The sequence below is a fragment of the Lithohypha guttulata genome (assembly GCF_036872675.1).
Source record: "Lithohypha guttulata strain CCFEE 5908 chromosome Unknown scaffold_1, whole genome shotgun sequence".
In the NCBI taxonomy this organism is placed as follows: domain Eukaryota; kingdom Fungi; phylum Ascomycota; class Eurotiomycetes; order Chaetothyriales; family Trichomeriaceae; genus Lithohypha; species Lithohypha guttulata.
The window spans coordinates 4,764,713-4,782,225 of NW_027042750.1; the positions used below are offsets into that span (position 1 = coordinate 4,764,713).

Here is a 17,513-nt window from a genome sequence, read left to right on the forward strand (position 1 = left end):
ATCACCTAGACAGGAAAGTGTAACGCGTTTCACGTCTCATTGAACGCCGCCCTACTCTGGTGCATGATTGATCATGATCGTTCCTCTTCATCTCTTGAGCTGGTCCTAGTTTCCGATGCAGTTTGCGACTGGTGACGAACTTTCAGGAACATTAAATAATGCTTAGAAGGTCGATTCTCTCACAGACTCGGTGACTATCGCGGTTGGCGCGTGCTTCTCAAGGTTCGCTTGCGCATCCATATACGCCTTTGACTCTGGTAAGAATGAGGTCCACCAACACAATCAATGGGCTCAAGAGATGGTCGTCCAAACCCAAGCATCTGCCAGATATAGACACTGTCAAGAACATTCACGTGTACGACTTCGACAACACTCTTTTCTCGAGTCCTTTACCCAATCCCCAATTATGGCATCCTTCTACCATAGGTCTGCTGCAGGCCTACGAAGTCTTTGCGCATGGAGGGTGGTGGCATAATCCCGATATCCTAGCAGCAACAGGTGAAGGTATTGAAGTTGAAGAGCCACGTGCATGGAATGGTTGGTGGAACGAGGTCATTGTCCAGCTCGTTGAGAGCAGTATGCAAGAGAAGGATACGCTCACTGTTCTGCTTACTGGCCGAGGTGAGACCAATTTTGCAGAGCTGGTCAACCGTATGGCCAACTCGAAGCAACTCGATTTCGATATGGTTGTGCTCAAGCCAGAGGTCGGCCCTAACCAGCAGCAATTCAGCTCTACCATGGACTTCAAGCAAGCATATCTGAGAGATCTTGTTCTTACCTATAGATTTGCAGATAACATTCGCATCTACGAAGACAGAGTGAAACATGTGAAAGGCTTCCGCGACTTCATGGAACGATTCAACAAATCCTTTCTAGCTCAAGTAGTTGATCCCGCCCTCGCAGAGCGAAGTACAACATGCACTGCCGAGGTCATTCACGTTTGTGAACTGAAGTGTGCTCTTGACCCCCAGACTGAGATCATGGCAGTACAAAAGGCTATCAACCAACACAACAGAGTTATTAAGAGTGGTGCTCCTAACCCTACGCGAGCCCTCGAAAAGTTCTATCGTATACACGAACAATTTTTGTATTTCGGCTACCTAATAAATCAAACGGATTCCGCTCGATTGATCACTCTGTGCAATGCTTCAGCTCATCTCATCGATTCAGGTGAAGTAAAGTATATGGCATCAAGCATCCTCATTGTCCCTTACTATCCGAGAAAGGACATTCTAGAAAAGGTGGGCGGTAGAGGTACGAAGATTACCTGGCAGGTAACTGGAGTCGCCAAATTCGAGGATAGAATATGGGCCGCTCGTGTGGCGCCAATCAGCGACAAGCCTATTTACACCCAGGACGAGACGCCCATGGTCATCCTCGCAATCCGCAAGGGCTCAAGACAGATCGACGCCAACAGAATCAAGAATTGGCAGCCACCTAGCGAAGACAAAAAGTACATCTTTGAAACTGTGGCAGAGGACAAGGTCATGCTGAAGCTTGAAGAGCTGGACGAGAACGCTGCTGTCGACGAACGCAACCACAGAGTACGTCTGCCACGGAACGTGAACAGCAAGCGCAAATTTCAAGACGAAGCCGATCCTAACAGAGAGAACCAGAATGGACAGCAGGGTAGTCCCTCCTGGGCCTCAGTTGCTCAAAATAATAGACATAACCAAAACCAGCAAGCTTCCGGAAACAGACACTTCAACAAGCCCAAAAACAACTTCAACAAGAGCAGAAGCCACCAACAATTCAATAATAACAGTAACCCTACCGTCAACCCGAACGCTGTGCCTACACAACCTCAGAACTTGGCTAATACTCGAAGGCAAAGAGGTGGAAATGGTGGCAGAGGCGGGAGAAATGGTGGGTTCGCTGGCTACAAAAGTCTGGATGACTACAATGGTGGTGGCTTTGATGGTGCAAATGATCCTCCGAATAATAATGCTGCTGCTGCTGCCTCGGGTGCTATGATGATGGACTACTGAGGACGGTCTTGTATCGCTACCTTGTCGACTTTAGTGTTATATTACTGCATGTGCGAGCATGGCGTTGGTGGCGTCCTGAAGCATGAACAAGCTAGGTCTCATTATACGAGCTGTCATGGTTGCAGATCGAGGGCTGGTTATAGCGACAACCCTACGATGGGTACGTGTACTGATAGTCATAATGATCGCATGTTCAATATGCCTTTCAGCAGCTAGTGTGAAGGAAGTGCCATTGTACCTGCCAACCCTCATTTTCTCTTCATTCAGTTCTTCGTTGGTGGTCTTTTTGTTTCACTTTTAGTCGTCTTTCTGTGTTTCTTGACAATTTTATCTAGTATACACTCTCTACGAAAGATCTCCCCTGCTCTTATCCAGGGTTTTCGAAGGTTCGAGTTTCGGCCTAACGATATTCGTCCATGGTTACTATGCCGGCAGCACGTGTAAAACGGCCTATGTCTTCGCGGTCGTCGGAGAGGATGTCCAGTCGTCTAACTCTGTACGTTGCTAGCAGCTTCTGTAGTCCATTGAGCCATGTTGCTCGGTCATTCCTGCCGTGGCGAAGCTTGCGAGTGTTGAGAGCCTTTAAATTGAGAAAAAGGGGTTGTTGGTTGTGTCGGGTGTCAGATCACCAATGTTGGGATCTAAACGCAAGGCAGGCAGAGCCTTGTTCTTGAGCACACGGAAAAGACGGAAGTCGAAAAGCTCTTTCTTGAACAAGACCTCGCCGAGATAGGTGGGCTTGTCTAGGTCACTGGCTCTGTCCTTAGATGCCCAGCTCAAGAGGTTAGTCTTCTGACTGCTCCAATCATCTGGCGGAAAGGGAACGATTACGCTCTGGAAAATGATAGCTGAAGGTGATAATGTATTCGTGGGTTCAGACATGCTGTGTCTGGACGTGGTGATACGTGTAGGAAGACATCAGGTATGCTCCTAGCACTTATAGCCAACCAAAGCCAAGCAGCAAACATACTGGCTTGCTCCCCTGCAAACATATTCGCTCTGTTTTCTGAAAGTAAGGGCTTCGCTTTCGAGCTGTAGTGATTGTGCCGCGCGCTCTGGGTACAATTAGAGATAGTGTCATGAAGACGCTTTCACTTACGAATGTGTGCTTACCTATGCAACACGTCAGTGTTATCACTATGCCCACGAAAAGTGGCCATGCAGGGTTTGCTTGTAGTACTTGAGCTCCTGCCACCACTAAGACTTGAAAGTTCATTTTCCATATTTTCTTCCTCACAGTTCTCGATAGCAGGGATCCCTAGACGAAGCCAACTCTTTACATCCCCTGACTAGAGGTAACTGATTGCGAGTCCAACCATGATCTGGCAGACTAGAGCTGACCAGTGTTCAGAACATCAACCAATCGCTTAAAATGAAGTTTCAATCGCTTGTCTTCTTGGCTGCCGCCATATTCTCAGGTAAGTGATTTTCACCTCGATGTCCTCCAAACAACCTTCTCTGCATTCTGAACCACTTACCTAACCTATTCTAAGGCATTGTAATGGCAAATCCTCTCCCGTTCTCTCCTAACAACGCAACTTCCGGACTCGCCCTAGACTCTGAGCAGAAGTGTCTCGGTGATTTCTACCATTGCCCTCCTCAACGACCAGAAGCTTGCTGCTCGTGCCAATGTGTCTTCACCATCTATACCGGTTACGTGTAAGTAAATCCCACGAACAGAATATGGAACTCGATATTGATATCCAACTTTGCAGGTGCGCTGGTGCTCATGGTGCTTGTGATGACTAGAAGGTTAATCAAAATGAGATGGTGTTGCATTCGTGCTGGCACCAGAAATCATGGAGGATCAGATTCATGTGTCTTGGGATGCTTTGAAGCCACCCGAGCAATCTGAGAAATTTCCGTCTCCGAATACAGGCCGACCACTGTTCAAGTAGATCAGGAACGAAGAAACGATTTCCGACTTTCGTAAGGTTTCATCAACGCGTCGCGTCTTCGCTTGCTTACCACACCAACGAGCGAGATTCTTCGAATCCGCTAACACGCTAACCCTGCGAAGCTGCTCTGCCCCCTGAACCTTTTACTGAAATGCACATTGCTTCTCGAACCTGCAATCTTGAACGTACTAGGCTCACGAGCGTGTCGTTCATGTTGTTACAGCATGGACTTCTTCATGTTTGAAGAGATTCGTTGCAGCCTTTGATACCGTACCATCTCAGCAACGCACAACGCGTAACACGTTCGAATGCCACTAACAGCTTCTGTCAAACATGTTATGTCGAAGCGCTAACTATCTAGTGGAAGCAACGACGAGTACGACCATGACTACATCAAATGTAGGACTACTACCGACCCTAGGAGAGCTGCGAAAAAGCCTGGCCTCATAGGTTCGATATGAGGACGGAAGACATCTGGACTTTTAATTCGTGGTCAGAAGCTTTCTACGTTAACAACTGGGATTTGACCAAGATCCGTTTTAGGACAACTCAATGAAGTCCTGGATTCAGCGCACCCACCCAGCACTGGCTGAGGATATCCTCTCACCACACTATTTACAAACACTCCCACAACTCCCAGAACCCCAATTTGGCTGACAGACACTACTCGATGGATCTACACAATCTCTGCCCACGATTTGTCCGTGGCAGCCAACCTCTGAGTACGGGAGTGCGCAGTCAGCAGATAGTCCATAAACTCAAGTTTTGGTATCGTGCCGTAATGAATTGGGCATTGGGATCGGGTACTTACGTGCGCAGACCTTGTTGCCTGAACAGTCGTGTTTGGTGGTGCACTCAAAGGCAGTGGTGTCGACAGATTTTTGGTTTGGCTCAGAGGGTGTGACGACTACCATGGCTATAGTTAAAGTTGAGAGGAGGGGGAGCAGTGAGATGAGATACGTCGCGAGGTGCATGTTGGCAGCAATGCGTTCTTCTGACGGAAGCACCGATTGAGGATGCTGGAGAGCAGATGCGATGCTTGTTCAAGTTCGATTTTTGCGATGGTGATATTGAGACATCTGCTGGCGTCGAGCCATATTTATGTTCGTACACATGTTTCAGGTATATCGTATCCGTCTGTATTCTCTCTTTGCAACGACGTAGAGTGCATTCTTCCCCAAAATTCGGTGTGAAACTTTCAGCTCATGTATTACTACCTCACAATATGCATGCAGGGAAAATAAACCCGGTTGTTCACCGGCAAATTCCTACAAGACATCGGGTCCATTATCCAAATTTAGCACGTTCATCGAGAATTGTCAGGCCACACGAACGACGACGAAGCGAGTGGCGTTGTATTTCTATGCATGTTTAAACTTTGAGGAATGAATTCAAGAAGAAGTTCTTCTGCTAATGCCGATGGTATTCTAGATTGCCTCGCTTACCACTTCTTCGGAGCACTGACTTCAGCCCTTGTAAACCTAGCAGTATTACCAGAACCCGCTAGTCTTTCCAGCTTCTTCGATCTCTCCTTGGCTGTAAGACCTGTCCGATCGGTTACTGGTGTAGCATTCGCTATTTGGTCAAAGTCATCGAACTCTTCATCATCATTGTCTGCGCTTCCTGACTCAGCATCGGAATCTGCACCAAGTAGAACAGGTGCTGGTGGCTCCGATGTGCTTGCCAAGTCGTTGTTTCTGGCTGACCGTGCTTGGTGTTTCTGCGTTGGCGCTCTGTCGTCCTCGTCTTCATGCTTCTCTGCTTCCGCATTGGGATTCTGGAAAGGTTTGCTTGCAAGGATTTTCCGCCGTATTTCTGCCATCTCAGCTTCTTCTGCTTCGGCGTCGGAGTCGGGTGGCAGATCTAATGGCACACCCTGGTGAAGGTTGCCATTGGCGTCGTATACAGCGTCTTCGTCATCGTCTTCATCATTGTCATCGCCGTTCTCGCCATCTGCGTCGTCTTCGGAGTCTGAAAGATCAGATAAATCCTCTGGCAGCTCTCTTCTGTTCACGTTGCCACCGGCCCAGATATCTTCTTCTCCATTCTCTCCCTCGCCAACTTTCCGGCTCTCGCTGTACTCCTTTTCCAGTCTTTTCATCCACTTTTCCTCAACTCGCTTGACCCCAGCCTCATCTTCAGCTGCTGCGTAACGTTTGAACAGGCTGCCGTTGATCTTGAGGAATGACTCTCCATAAGAGAAGTGTTGAAGCGCTTCCTCAGCCCATTCCTCCTTGCCACAAATCATAAAGCATGCTGCTAGTGCTTCCGCGCAGTTTAGCCGCCATGGCCGTCCGTAATTTACAGGGTTAGCTGCGACCAGGTACGGAAGTAATCTTTCGCATTTACCACCTATCCTCGACCAAGGAATTTCTTGTATTCGTACCCACGAGCACTCAACAACAGCAGCACCAAACTGCTCCAGTGTTGACGCATCAGCTGGACTGAGTATAGTCTTGGCGTTTGGTGAGATTATGACACCCTGATGCTTTTGGCCTACTGGGAGAGGACGAATTTGACCAAAGTGCTGTAGTCGTTTGCCACTGCATCGCTTGGAGTCACAATGGTCAAAGTCCCACATGGCCGCCTTGAAAGACGGGCGACTAGATGAAGCTGAGTCTACCTCATCATCAGGCAAGTTATCCCTTTGCCGGCGAGGTGTATGGCGAGCATTGGCTGTGTATTTCTTGGCTTTTGGATTGTCTTTCTTGTGGCGGACCATTGTCACTCTGGTCTCTGATGTTGGTTTTGTACAGGGTTCCAGTGACTTAAAGTTCGCGATGCTTGGCTAGTCAAAGAAGCCAATTCCGAGATTTTGTGCAGTAGCAGAGACGAACCTCAATGTCAAGCAAGAGGCATGAATGATGTTCAATTGTTGATGCCGTCCGCTAGATATTGAGGTGATTCCGTCATAATCGTAAGGCATGCAGGCATGAGCCGATTGTCCTTCTTCAGGCATCAAAGCTTTGGTGGAGCTCCAACCACTTGCTAGTAGCAGTCTCGTCTGGGAGTGTGCATACAGTCGTGTTCACCAGTCCATGAAAGACATCTAGGTCTGCTATACCGCAGAGATACAGCCATCATGCCTCAGGATCTGCCACCCGTCGGTGGCTACGAAGCCATCCAATACAAAGTACGAAACTCGCCCAGCAAGCACGAACAGCACACTTCTCCCGACGCAGGATTGCGAATACTATCAACAGCATAGCAGGACGCGCAACGACTATTGGGAGATGAGCGCGCTGTTTCGAAATGCTTCCACACTCGAGATTGAACCCATACTAACATGTTATTCTACAGCGCAATCTGCCTGCACGAGGTCCTCAACCTGTGGTATGGATGATGGGTGTCTTTGCAGTCATGGGTTATGGATGGTACAAGCTTGCCTATGGTCAGCGTGAGAAGCTTGAATTAGCACGGGAGAAGATGTGGAGTAGAATACACCTTACACCTCTACTGCAGGCGGAAGAGGATCGAGATCAGGTACGAAGGTGGTATGCGGATCAGGCACGAGAGAAGGAACTACTGGGAACACAATCGAGTCCAATCATTGCCGACAGGTATGTACTATATCCGCTTATTGTCCGAGACAATGATACAGTGGAGAAATTTGCATATCACAGGCCTGGGAGGATACTGGATATTCAGGAGAACTGTACTGACGCATTTACCACAGATTCGTACGGCCGACAATATCATACTCCCCTGGTCTGACGAAGGACTAAGTCACAAACTTTGCACGGAAACATGCCCTCATAACATGAGGCTCACTTCTATTGGAGCTTTGGGGGATGCAATCAGCTTGCCTGCTCAGCCAAAGTGTGGAGGACAGCTAGAAGTCCATGCCGAACTGCAACAGGAAGAGGAAGAGAAGCAGAAATGTACATACACTTCTGGGCTGGCGTTTCTGAATTAGCGCATACTATACTGTGTAGCACAGATATGCATGGTTTTCGATGTCTTCCACGAAGCTGGTGCAGTGTTGGCATTCCCCGCGATGGCTGTGAACTTTTGGATAATGTCGAACGGTTTGTAGTCTTCCTGCCACGCGCAGACTGGGTGTCAAAGTCTTTACATGTTCATTCAGGCACTGACATGCTATTTTCTAATGGTCAGGTTGCCACGATCGAGTGGATCAGACGAAAGTGTCGTCTCCATACTTGGATTTAGACGTAGGGTTTTGTCAATATCACAAGCCCGCACGAAGTTCCACGAAATACCACTGGAGAAAAAGGACGGCGTTGCCGCGGACATGTGGCTGTCTAAAGTATAGAGTTTGTCCTCCGTACCTGCCTTGGTATTGCGAAGCCGTAGACCTGCCACGTTTGAGAGATTGCAGGGAATTTTGTTGATGGATTATATCGCCAATCTGCTAATTTCAGACGTATCCAGACCGCCTATCTCTTGGCACTCCCAAAGGATCACTCATGATACCGCCACTTCAGTACGTATGAGCTGTGCTTGGGACGTCCTCAGGTACAGCTGCGAGTGTTCGGCGGAAAAAGTTCAATATTGGATCTCTCAACGTGTCCACCCAGCAAAGAAGGACCGCACCAATCAGACGATCGTGGCTCTTTCCCGGTCCGCTTACCAGAATATGACGTGCGTCGCCGATATTCTTATCTGGAAGTTACGCTGCGACAAAACGAGCTCTGCTGCCACTCTGGATATCGCTTGATAACCATAAAAAGAATCATTCGAGAAGCATTGTGTATGAGTGGGTCACTTACCGAGTCTTTGTCGAACAGCTCCAAAGCTTGATGTGTCTTGAGTGCTGGGTGTCCTCCTTGTTCGATCACCACGTGCGACAATTGTTTGGGACTTGTCCTCAAAATCAGGCTCACCACTGTACTCGAAAGGATATCTCGCGGTGTCGAAAATGTGACTTTCCTTACGACATATCCCTCTTCCATCCGTCCAATGAATTCTGCCCTGAATCTTCTTCATATCTAACTTGATCCTTGAACATTCTCCAGCTGCCTTTCTTCTCTTCACGCCTCACCAATTCCCGTTCAACCTTCTGTACACCGGTCCATACGCAACCATGCCTTTATTTGACTCTTTCGCCAGTGGTGCCACTGGTCCAGAATCGAGGACACAGCAGACCTTCGCTCGCAAGCCTCCTTCGCGAGGTTCATGGGCAACAACAAACTCGAAACAGATGCTCAGGAACTACGACAGATCTCCTGTCACTTCTCCTATAAGCACGCCACCACTATCTCGTAGTAATAGCAGCTCTTCCGTCAATTCAATCCAGTCCGAGCCAGCATGGCCTTCCAATCGTCACACATCTACACAATATGACCTACCCAGAAAACAAAGTGGTGGCAGCACACCTCATGGTCAATCCGACAAGAAGGAAAAGAAGGGCGGTTTGAAAACATGGCTTTTCGGTGAAAAGGATGGCTATGAAAAAGCCAAGAAGAAGAAACAGGACAACGAAAGAATTGTACTTGGTAGCTCACATGCTGCTAAGGTCAAGGCGCGTATGGCGACTGATCCTCAATACCAAGAATTCTTGAAAAAGCATCAAAAACCCAATGTCAAAACAGCGAACATCGTAGGAGACAATCCCTCCTCCTACAGCACGGCTGCACAGCATGAGATGCGATATCCACACTCAGGCCCGCCTCAGGTGCACACCCTCGACCTACCAGCACTGAGCAAGATCGAAAGTCTCGATGAGGCGGATGACACACCAGATCCATTCGAGTCAAGAAGAAGAGAATGGACCGATGCTGAGGAGCACAATCTTCGTGACATCCCAGAGATAAGAAGCAGAGGGCCGAGCCGTGTCGCCTCACCTATACATTCACGCGAGTCGAGTCCCAATGGTCGGCTTACATCCGGAGTGGCTGCGGCGAAAAGACCAGCTCTCGGAAGCTCGAGAAGCAGTTGGACAGGCGCTGGGCAGTATCAAAGGGATGCTACTGGGCGTTGGAGGAAGTCACCGCCTAGCGGTCGAACGCCAGGGACACATTCAGGCGCCAGAACACCTACCACAGCGCAAGCGATCATGCCGCAGCCTGGAGATATGACTCCGGATTTATTGGCCAAGAGTCTAGCTGAGCGCTTGAATACAGTAGGTCGATAGTCTGGGTTATGTTTCGTGGGAGGGAGAGACGTGGCCTAACGAATATGGGCACTGCTTATGAGGACAACCGTCAAGGAGATTTGGCATGAGTGAAACTTGACTAGGAGTAGGCGGAGTTTGTGAAGACAATAATGAAGAATCACTGCTCAGCTGGTATTTTGTAGTCCAGAACTGACTGAAAGCATGGTTTTGACAAATTTATACCATACCATTTCCAACAACGAACAACAATCATACCATCTTTCCAGATTGCTCAAGCTTGATTAACCGTAACTACCTACCTAGACATACCCTGCAAGATAATCCTCAAAGAATTTGCAGCCTACCAACAAGTACAGACCGAAGAGGTCACGAGAGGTCCGCGCAGATCAAAGGAGGTTAATCTGGATTACTGCGGGTTAATGCCTTAACTTCCAAACCCCTCGCGTAACCTGGAATCACCTCAAATTACCCAAGCCTCAAAGGAAGACTGGTACGTTCTTTGGTAGATAAATGGTTCTGATACGATCGTTTGGATATACCTAACTAGAAGGTTTCGAGACATTTATTGCGATCCATGAACAAGTAGAGGCTGAAAGAGGTTAAGGGAGGTTACTACAGTACGTAAACCTCCAGAAACCTGAGGAACCCTCACGTAACCTGAATTTCCCCAGAATCTAGGAAGTACATGTCGTTTTTATTTCAGGTAACATTTAACATCCATCATCGACCTCTACTGTAGTGTAGGCATGTATTCACTCTACGCATTAGAAATATGTCTCGTGCTTCGCTCTCCACCACGTATACGTGTCAGCTAGTGTTTTTTCTTCCCCTTTGCTTCCTTACTTGTGAATTCACATTGCAGCGAGTCGGTTTCAAAATATTACTAAATTCGTACTTCTAGTTTGTAGTAATCGATTCTTTGTTTCTAAGCTCATTAGGTGCTCGTGTACGTGATGGTTTCTGTATGTGTCCAACCATGGTGATAGTCAGGAACCCGCCTGCCTGCCTGCCTGCCTGCATTCTTCCTCATCCTAATTACCCGCATACTCTGCTGTAAGCTTGATTAGGGGTATCTCAGAGGGAACAGTACGCCATGAACGCCATACGCTCCATGTAAGAAGAGAAGCTGGTACCTATTCCATGCATGTGTTCGTGATCCAGTCGTGTGTATTGATGTGCCATAGTAGGCAAAATCCGCAATGATGCTTTTTAAATTCAACTGTACAAAACATCTCTTTCGAAAGTGTGTTATTAGTCTTTGTTAACAACGCGCAAACTCCTTCTCGGCGCGAGCAGGACACCCAAGAAACTCGGTTCTTGTCCACGCATTAGATCTTCTGTCGAGCTGTGCGCGGTGCCGGCATGCTTCAATGCCATGACACTGTTGTATGGGTAATGCTCCATCGACTCGGTCTGTAATCTCGAACTGCCTTCGCCGGAACTACCAGGAGCACCACTATTGTTTGACCTTCTGTCGCTGGAGATACGATCACTATTCGAGTTTCCGGCCGATCTTGCTGGCCGTTGTACCCAGAACTCAGCTGGTGGAGGGGTCTTCTCGTTCATCAAGGCGTCGTGCTGAAGCATGGCGGCGTGGTTCTTGTATTGCTTGACCTGCTTCCGATAGATGTAGGCGCAGAACGCGAGGTACAGGGCGATGAGGAAGAAAATAGCTGCGACGACTGACGGCGCGATAATAGCAGCAAGGTTTGTGCCGCCACCATTCCTACTCGAAGAAGTTGAGCCTGAACCTGGTGCGGCAGTTTCAGTCACGATCGAACCATCCGAGCCAGTCACAGTGTATGTTACTGGCGATCCTGTAGCCAATGGACCCGCTGTAGGAGTCTGTGCTGGTGCTGTAACTGTTGCACCTCCTGCTGCGTTACCGCCAATGACTGACTGCACGGCGAGTGGTACTTGATATCCATAGCTACCCTGAAGCGCGTTAGGGTCCTCGGCCTGCGATCTCTGTCGGTTGAGATCATCGCCCCCTGCAAGAGCAGCATATCCTGACTGCCATTGGAGTGAAGATGTGTTGAAGACATAGACACCTGGACTATCGCATGAGAGTTCTTGGCCGACATATCCACCAATAGAAACCATCTGACTGTTCCAGTGATGGCACATATGACCTGCGCGAGCAGGCGGTACTGACTGGCCATCCAAGTCAACTTGTATCCAGGTAAAGCTTGGGATAGTTAGAATCCACATGTCGTCATACTGTGTTTGTGATCCATAAGGAATAAGGTTCTGGCCGCCATACATGTAGATTTGAGTAGAAGAACCATCAGCTGATGTAGCTGCAACAGCACAAGGATTGACTCGAACTCCAGGTGTACGACCTTCCGTGGCCTGCTTGTACCATCTGGAAGTAGCAATGTCGTAGACATCAATCACGTTTAGCTGAGTAAAGGATTGATTTGTGCCGCCTGCCAGACCGACGATGATACCTTCTTCACTGTAACCAGGAACGTAGACCAGGGATCCGTCAGCGCGTTCCGGAAAGCCCGCACTGCCAACAGTGATGTTTCTGTAAGCACCATCACTGCCAGCAGGGGAGACATTGGCCATAGAGTTGGAGAAGCCTGGCATGGTGAACTCAAGCATTGATGGCAGGTAGACTCGAGGTATCCATTGCGACCATCCTTGAGTTGTATAGCCATCTAGATGACCACCAAAGTAATAGCCCAAACCTTTGTTTGGCACCGATACACCTGCACCTTCGGCAGCTCTTTGCACAGCGCTACCATCTCCTAGTCTGGGATTGTCGTGTTCAGTCCAAGAGCTGGACTTGACATTGTATGACCACAGTGAGAAGGGTACTGGCGACGCAGCCGGGTTGTCTGAAAACTGGCCACCGTACAAGAAAAGATCGTCTGTTGATTGCCACAAATAACCCAGCGAGACAGCAGGTGGTCCAGAGGGTGTCGGCAGGCCTGTTATCGAAGGTGAAGATATCTGCCAGGACTTCGTCAGGTCAACAGAAAAGAGATCGTTGTCTGGAATGATTAGCATATATCAAAGTCTGTGTGAGAAGAATTCTTACTCCATTGATTCGTTGTTTGGTCAGCAGAAGTTGTTGCTCTTCCTCCGTAGTAGTATACAGTACCATTCACGACTGCACTCTGGCCAGCCCATCGTTTGCATACAGCGGTCGTGTCTTGTCTCTTAGCTGGTAGGGTGCGAATATCGGGAATCTCTGATCGCGGTCCCATCGGACTCGCCTCGGCTAAGATAGGCATCAAGTTCGAGTCTGTCGAGGGACCGTTGAAGGTGGGATAGGCAACCGCAAGGAGCGCTATCAACAGCGCGATCTGTGCGAAGGGGAGTCGAGAGAAAAGAGGTTTCGACGATACAGGTATGGATGGCGTCGGGATAACCGTTGGTGTTAATGGTTCGGATTCAACAGCATGTGGCTCGACTATTGAGACATTGCTGCGAAACCTCACTGACAGTCGTGGTCGGTCTCGAATCTTTTCATCGACAATGATATCGTGACCTTCAAGGCCTACTTCGGTGAAGATTGAGCTGCGTTGTCGAAATTGAAATGCGTTGTCTGTATCCATTACGCTCTAAACCCGCGTATTCATGCCTCAAGTGCAGTAGTTCGCCACGCTTGTCTCAAACTTAACGGTTGTTTATAGATGCATTGGTATCCGTTACCTGTACTTCTAGATTAATAAAGAACGTCTTATGCAGAGCTCGTGATGGACAAAGCGTATGGCAAGAAACAATCCAGTATTGCAGAGTGCACCAAGTAGCAAGGGTGCTAGATTGCTGGGAAAATTAGAGCTCGAAGCGTCGTTAGGATGACATCGTGGTTTGTCCAGGGGAGCAAAACAGGGTAGACACACCCGTATCAATGCCCCTGCTACTCGATAGATATCTGGAGAGGGCCAATCAATCAGCGATCGGCTGCCCGGTCCTCATCGTCGATACTGTGTTCCAATTCGGCCATGCAAGTCGCCAAGGTCAGCCAGAATGATGGAGAATCTGCAGCTTGGTAGGCGAGGAAGCAAATCGTCATAGGGACAAGCCGTGGCTCGAACGAACCAATACTAGTACCGCACTAATGAGAGCCGTCAAATTGAGAAACCGCCTGAACGTCCATGACGTCGGTCTCTCGCTCTTCCACATCAGGAATCTGAACAGGACATGATCAGCTCGCCAAAGACTCAATGCTTCGTGACTGGTTCGCTCAGAACAATGGTCTGTCCAAGAGCACTAAATTTCCCAAAATGGCTGTGATGCTTCAGGAGCTTCTGCCAGAACAGTGCTCAGACCCTGCGTGCGCCATGCGGAAGTTGGATTCCCGTTACATGGACAAGGCTTCTGCTTTCAACCCATCATCGATTAGCACGAGGTGCCTGGCAAGGGTTGTTCAGGTTCACTTCATGATACCTGGTGTGTCGCCGAGTTGCAGTCTGTGTAACATCGAAGCCGCAATCATGGGTTCTCTTTCGTGAGAGATAAAAATGAATGTGCCCTACCGTATTGCTAACAACCGAGGTCGGTGCGGCGTTTTTATCAGAAGACTTGCTATGTGAGTACTGCTAATGTATGTGTATGATAGTAAGTGGCGTACAAGACAGCAAGACGTAGAATGAGGAGTGAGATACCGCACAATAACGTGCCCAATTTCCAGGAAACGTCTGCGCTTGATCCGTCACTTCTCACAGTCTATTTCAATCGGGTCTACCACCTACCATGTCTAAAAGATGTCAAAACATCGCGCAGTGAACGCTCAATAAACTGTATGGGCAGCCCAGAGTTGGACCTTATACCTCCTCTTTGCCTACTATATCTGCCACCGTTGACCTGACTCTAAGGTCTGTCTCTTTTTCATCCAACATTGTGATCAAGGGCACTCCTTTACTGTTCCGCTCTTCAGCGGCCAAACCTCTGTGTGCTCTGGCTTCAGCCTTTCTCTTCTTCGCCTGCTGTCTCTCTTCTATCTCTCTCATTTGTCTAATCAAAGTACTCTTTTCTCGGATTTTGTAGCCATACTTGTAAAAGATGAAGGGAATGGGTATGATCGCAACCTCAAGCAAGCCCAGCAAGGTGCCCGCCCAGTTTGCTCCTAATTTGCTATACAGCGCGTGACCGCTCATAGGGAGTACACCTCCCAACACAGACCGTACCACAGCATTCCCAGCCATGGCGCTTGCAGCATATATCCCGTAGCTGTGCACGAGGTAATTCGACGCATAGATAAAGACTGCAGCATTGCCAGCGCCAAACGGTATTCCAGCTGCAATACTAATCGCTGGGTGGATCGAAATAGGGAGACACGTCCATGCAAACCAGAGTATACCGACCGGAATCAAGATCGCAGCTATGCATACCACACTCATCATACTCTCCGGAGGCACTTCAGACACGCCAGTTCTGGGATCAGTACGTGGCTTGTGCGACTCGATCATCCGCTTGATTGGGTTTGCTGCAACAATGGTGACCAGATTCCCGACGCCAATTCCAACAAATGCCAGACTCGACTGAGAAATGGTCCAACCACGAACTCCGTTGTACACGAAAGGATATGCCACAAAACACAGGTAGAGGATGCCATAGACGATTCCGATATATACATTCCAGAACATGCAAATCGGCTCTTTCACGGCCATCATAAAAGGTCGAGACAAGTTGACTTTCATCAGCTCCAGGAAACCAACCCGGACATCGTACCGACTCCAATACCGTTCTTCGCCATGCTGTTTACGAAGTCTCTTTGCTTTCTGTTGAAGGAGCGATGGAGCGTAAGTTTCCGCAAGGCAGGACATCAGTAGAAATGCAACTCCACCCCATATCATGATCACCCATGTGGCCCATCTCCATTTGAGCGTATAATCATAGATGAAGCCGCCAAGAATAGGGCCGATGACAGGTCCCTGGAAGATGTTAGTTCAAAACACCGTATTGGTCAAACTCGTACACGGTTCCTGGCTGAACCAATACGGTTTAGGAGAGCCTTAAATTCATGGGTCCGATTGACCATATAGAAAACACCACAGTCCGGTACTGGTCGGCCACCATGTCTCCCAAGGTGCCAGGGGCATTGGCAATGCATGCTGATCCTGCAACTGCACCGAAGAATCTGACGACAACAATCGTTGTGATACTTTTCGCTAACGCACAAGGCAAAACAAGGATGAAGAAGCAAAAGAGAGCGATGATATAGACTGGCCTTCTACCATAGGTCTCACTTATTGGGGCAAGAATCAGACTTCCAATTGCAAGCCCGAAAAGGTACGTCGTCACCCCTAAAGTTGGAATAGTGGTGTTGCTAGTGTGACTCAAATCCTGCATCATGGGCTCGAGTGTGGCCGTATAGCTTGTGCTGTAGCAAACGACGACGAGTGTGGAGAAGGAGAGTGAGAAGACGACAAGAGCCTTGTACCATGCTGACCAGTTTCGAGGGTCCTCCGAGCTGTCGGGCTCAAAGTCGACTTCGAAGGAGGGATCTAACGTGTTTGCTGTTCCACGTGTAGTGAAACGGGAGAGTTCTCTAGATATTGCCGGCCTCGACGTTCGGGACACTGTAGGGGTTAGTATTTCTGCTATTTGGTCTGCTGACGAAGCTTCGTGGTGAGATGAGGTCGGAAAATAGGGCGGGGACGGTAGCGGCGTCTCGTCCGAGGTTTCCCTTGTATGGTGAGCTGACACATGAGAATATGTCTTTTCTGCTGCGGGAAAATCCAGTGGTGATGGTAAGCCATCCATGTCTGGTACTCTCGGAGTCAGTGAAGGTTAACTCGCACCTGCGTAGCTTTTACTGACTTTACAATAGCAAGACGAGCGGGACAAGTAGCTATTAGATGCAGTTCAGCGAACGTATGCTTGCTTCTGTGGCGGCGTCAGCAGCAGTGTCGATACCACGATCACCAGGATTGTAAGATGGTAGCACGCTATAGCGTTGTCTTCTGATTGTCTGATGCGCTAAGCTTCTCGACACATCCCATGTCGGTGAAGTTATCAAAGTCTTCGCTCGGATTGCGATGCCGGTCGAACCACTTAGAAGTCTGCTTGGTCATTTCACAAATAAACAGTTACGTGCAGCGATCAGAAAAACGTCCGGGTATATTGGTGCGAACGTGAAAAGAAGCTAGTCAAGAGCGTGGTCATAGTAGTTTCTTGTGCTTCGTACTGCGGAGGAAGTGCCGCGCATGTGCGGAATTTTTGGCGATGAAAGCACTTGTCGAGCAGATACGTTATTCAGTATTGACAGAAGTTTGTTTTCACATGTTTCGCCGAACAAAGAGGGTAGTGCTTTTGCTCACCGTCACAGCGTAGGCAAACCGTATTGAGCTAGACCCCTAAATTTAAATACAGCCAGGCACCGACACATATTGACGCTGATGACCTAATGGATCGAAGAAAATGCTTGATAAATTTTGACATGTTTTGATGCTGACGGGTGTCGATGCGATTATAGTCATGCCAGTGTTCAAGCCTAAGAGACATTAATTCGAGGTCTGCAGAACGACGCCGCTTTGCACGGATCCGACCGTGTTTCTACGCCAATACGCTAGTCGATATCAGTGACTTGTTGGT

General features: G+C 48.7%; 6 protein-coding genes across 6 annotated transcripts; 3 read left to right on the top strand and 3 right to left on the bottom strand.

Moving 5' to 3' along the window:
- Positions 1 to 263: 263 nt before the first annotated feature.
- On the top strand, positions 264 to 1,988 carry LTR64_001753 (uncharacterized protein; the record flags this gene model as incomplete). Its single annotated transcript, XM_064896132.1, has 1 exon — positions 264 to 1,988. The coding sequence occupies one exon, from the start codon at positions 264 to 266 to the stop codon at positions 1,986 to 1,988; it is 1,725 nt and encodes a 574-aa protein (XP_064758819.1).
- Positions 1,989 to 5,327: 3,339 nt separating this feature from the next.
- On the bottom strand, positions 5,328 to 6,608 carry TSR3 (ribosome biogenesis protein tsr3; the record flags this gene model as incomplete). Its single annotated transcript, XM_064896133.1, has 2 exons — positions 5,328 to 6,119; positions 6,273 to 6,608. The coding sequence occupies 2 exons, from the start codon at positions 6,606 to 6,608 to the stop codon at positions 5,328 to 5,330; spliced, it is 1,128 nt and encodes a 375-aa protein (XP_064758820.1).
- Positions 6,609 to 6,968: 360 nt separating this feature from the next.
- LTR64_001756 (uncharacterized protein) lies at positions 6,969 to 7,611 on the top strand (the record flags this gene model as incomplete). Its single annotated transcript, XM_064896134.1, has 3 exons — positions 6,969 to 7,019; positions 7,187 to 7,446; positions 7,563 to 7,611. The coding sequence occupies 3 exons, from the start codon at positions 6,969 to 6,971 to the stop codon at positions 7,609 to 7,611; spliced, it is 360 nt and encodes a 119-aa protein (XP_064758821.1).
- Positions 7,612 to 8,930: 1,319 nt separating this feature from the next.
- Positions 8,931 to 9,980, top strand: LTR64_001757 (uncharacterized protein; the record flags this gene model as incomplete). The annotated part of the gene is made up of 1 exon (XM_064896135.1): positions 8,931 to 9,980. The coding sequence occupies one exon, from the start codon at positions 8,931 to 8,933 to the stop codon at positions 9,978 to 9,980; it is 1,050 nt and encodes a 349-aa protein (XP_064758822.1).
- Positions 9,981 to 11,213: 1,233 nt separating this feature from the next.
- On the bottom strand, positions 11,214 to 13,528 carry LTR64_001758 (uncharacterized protein; the record flags this gene model as incomplete). Its single annotated transcript, XM_064896136.1, has 2 exons — positions 11,214 to 12,961; positions 13,009 to 13,528. 2 exons carry the CDS (start codon positions 13,526 to 13,528, stop codon positions 11,214 to 11,216), a joined length of 2,268 nt encoding a protein of 755 aa, XP_064758823.1.
- A 1,212-nt stretch (positions 13,529 to 14,740) lies between these two features.
- Positions 14,741 to 15,957, bottom strand: LTR64_001759 (uncharacterized protein; the record flags this gene model as incomplete). The annotated part of the gene is made up of 2 exons (XM_064896137.1): positions 14,741 to 15,850; positions 15,895 to 15,957. The coding sequence occupies 2 exons, from the start codon at positions 15,955 to 15,957 to the stop codon at positions 14,741 to 14,743; spliced, it is 1,173 nt and encodes a 390-aa protein (XP_064758824.1).
- Between the last annotated feature and the right edge of the window lie 1,556 nt (positions 15,958 to 17,513).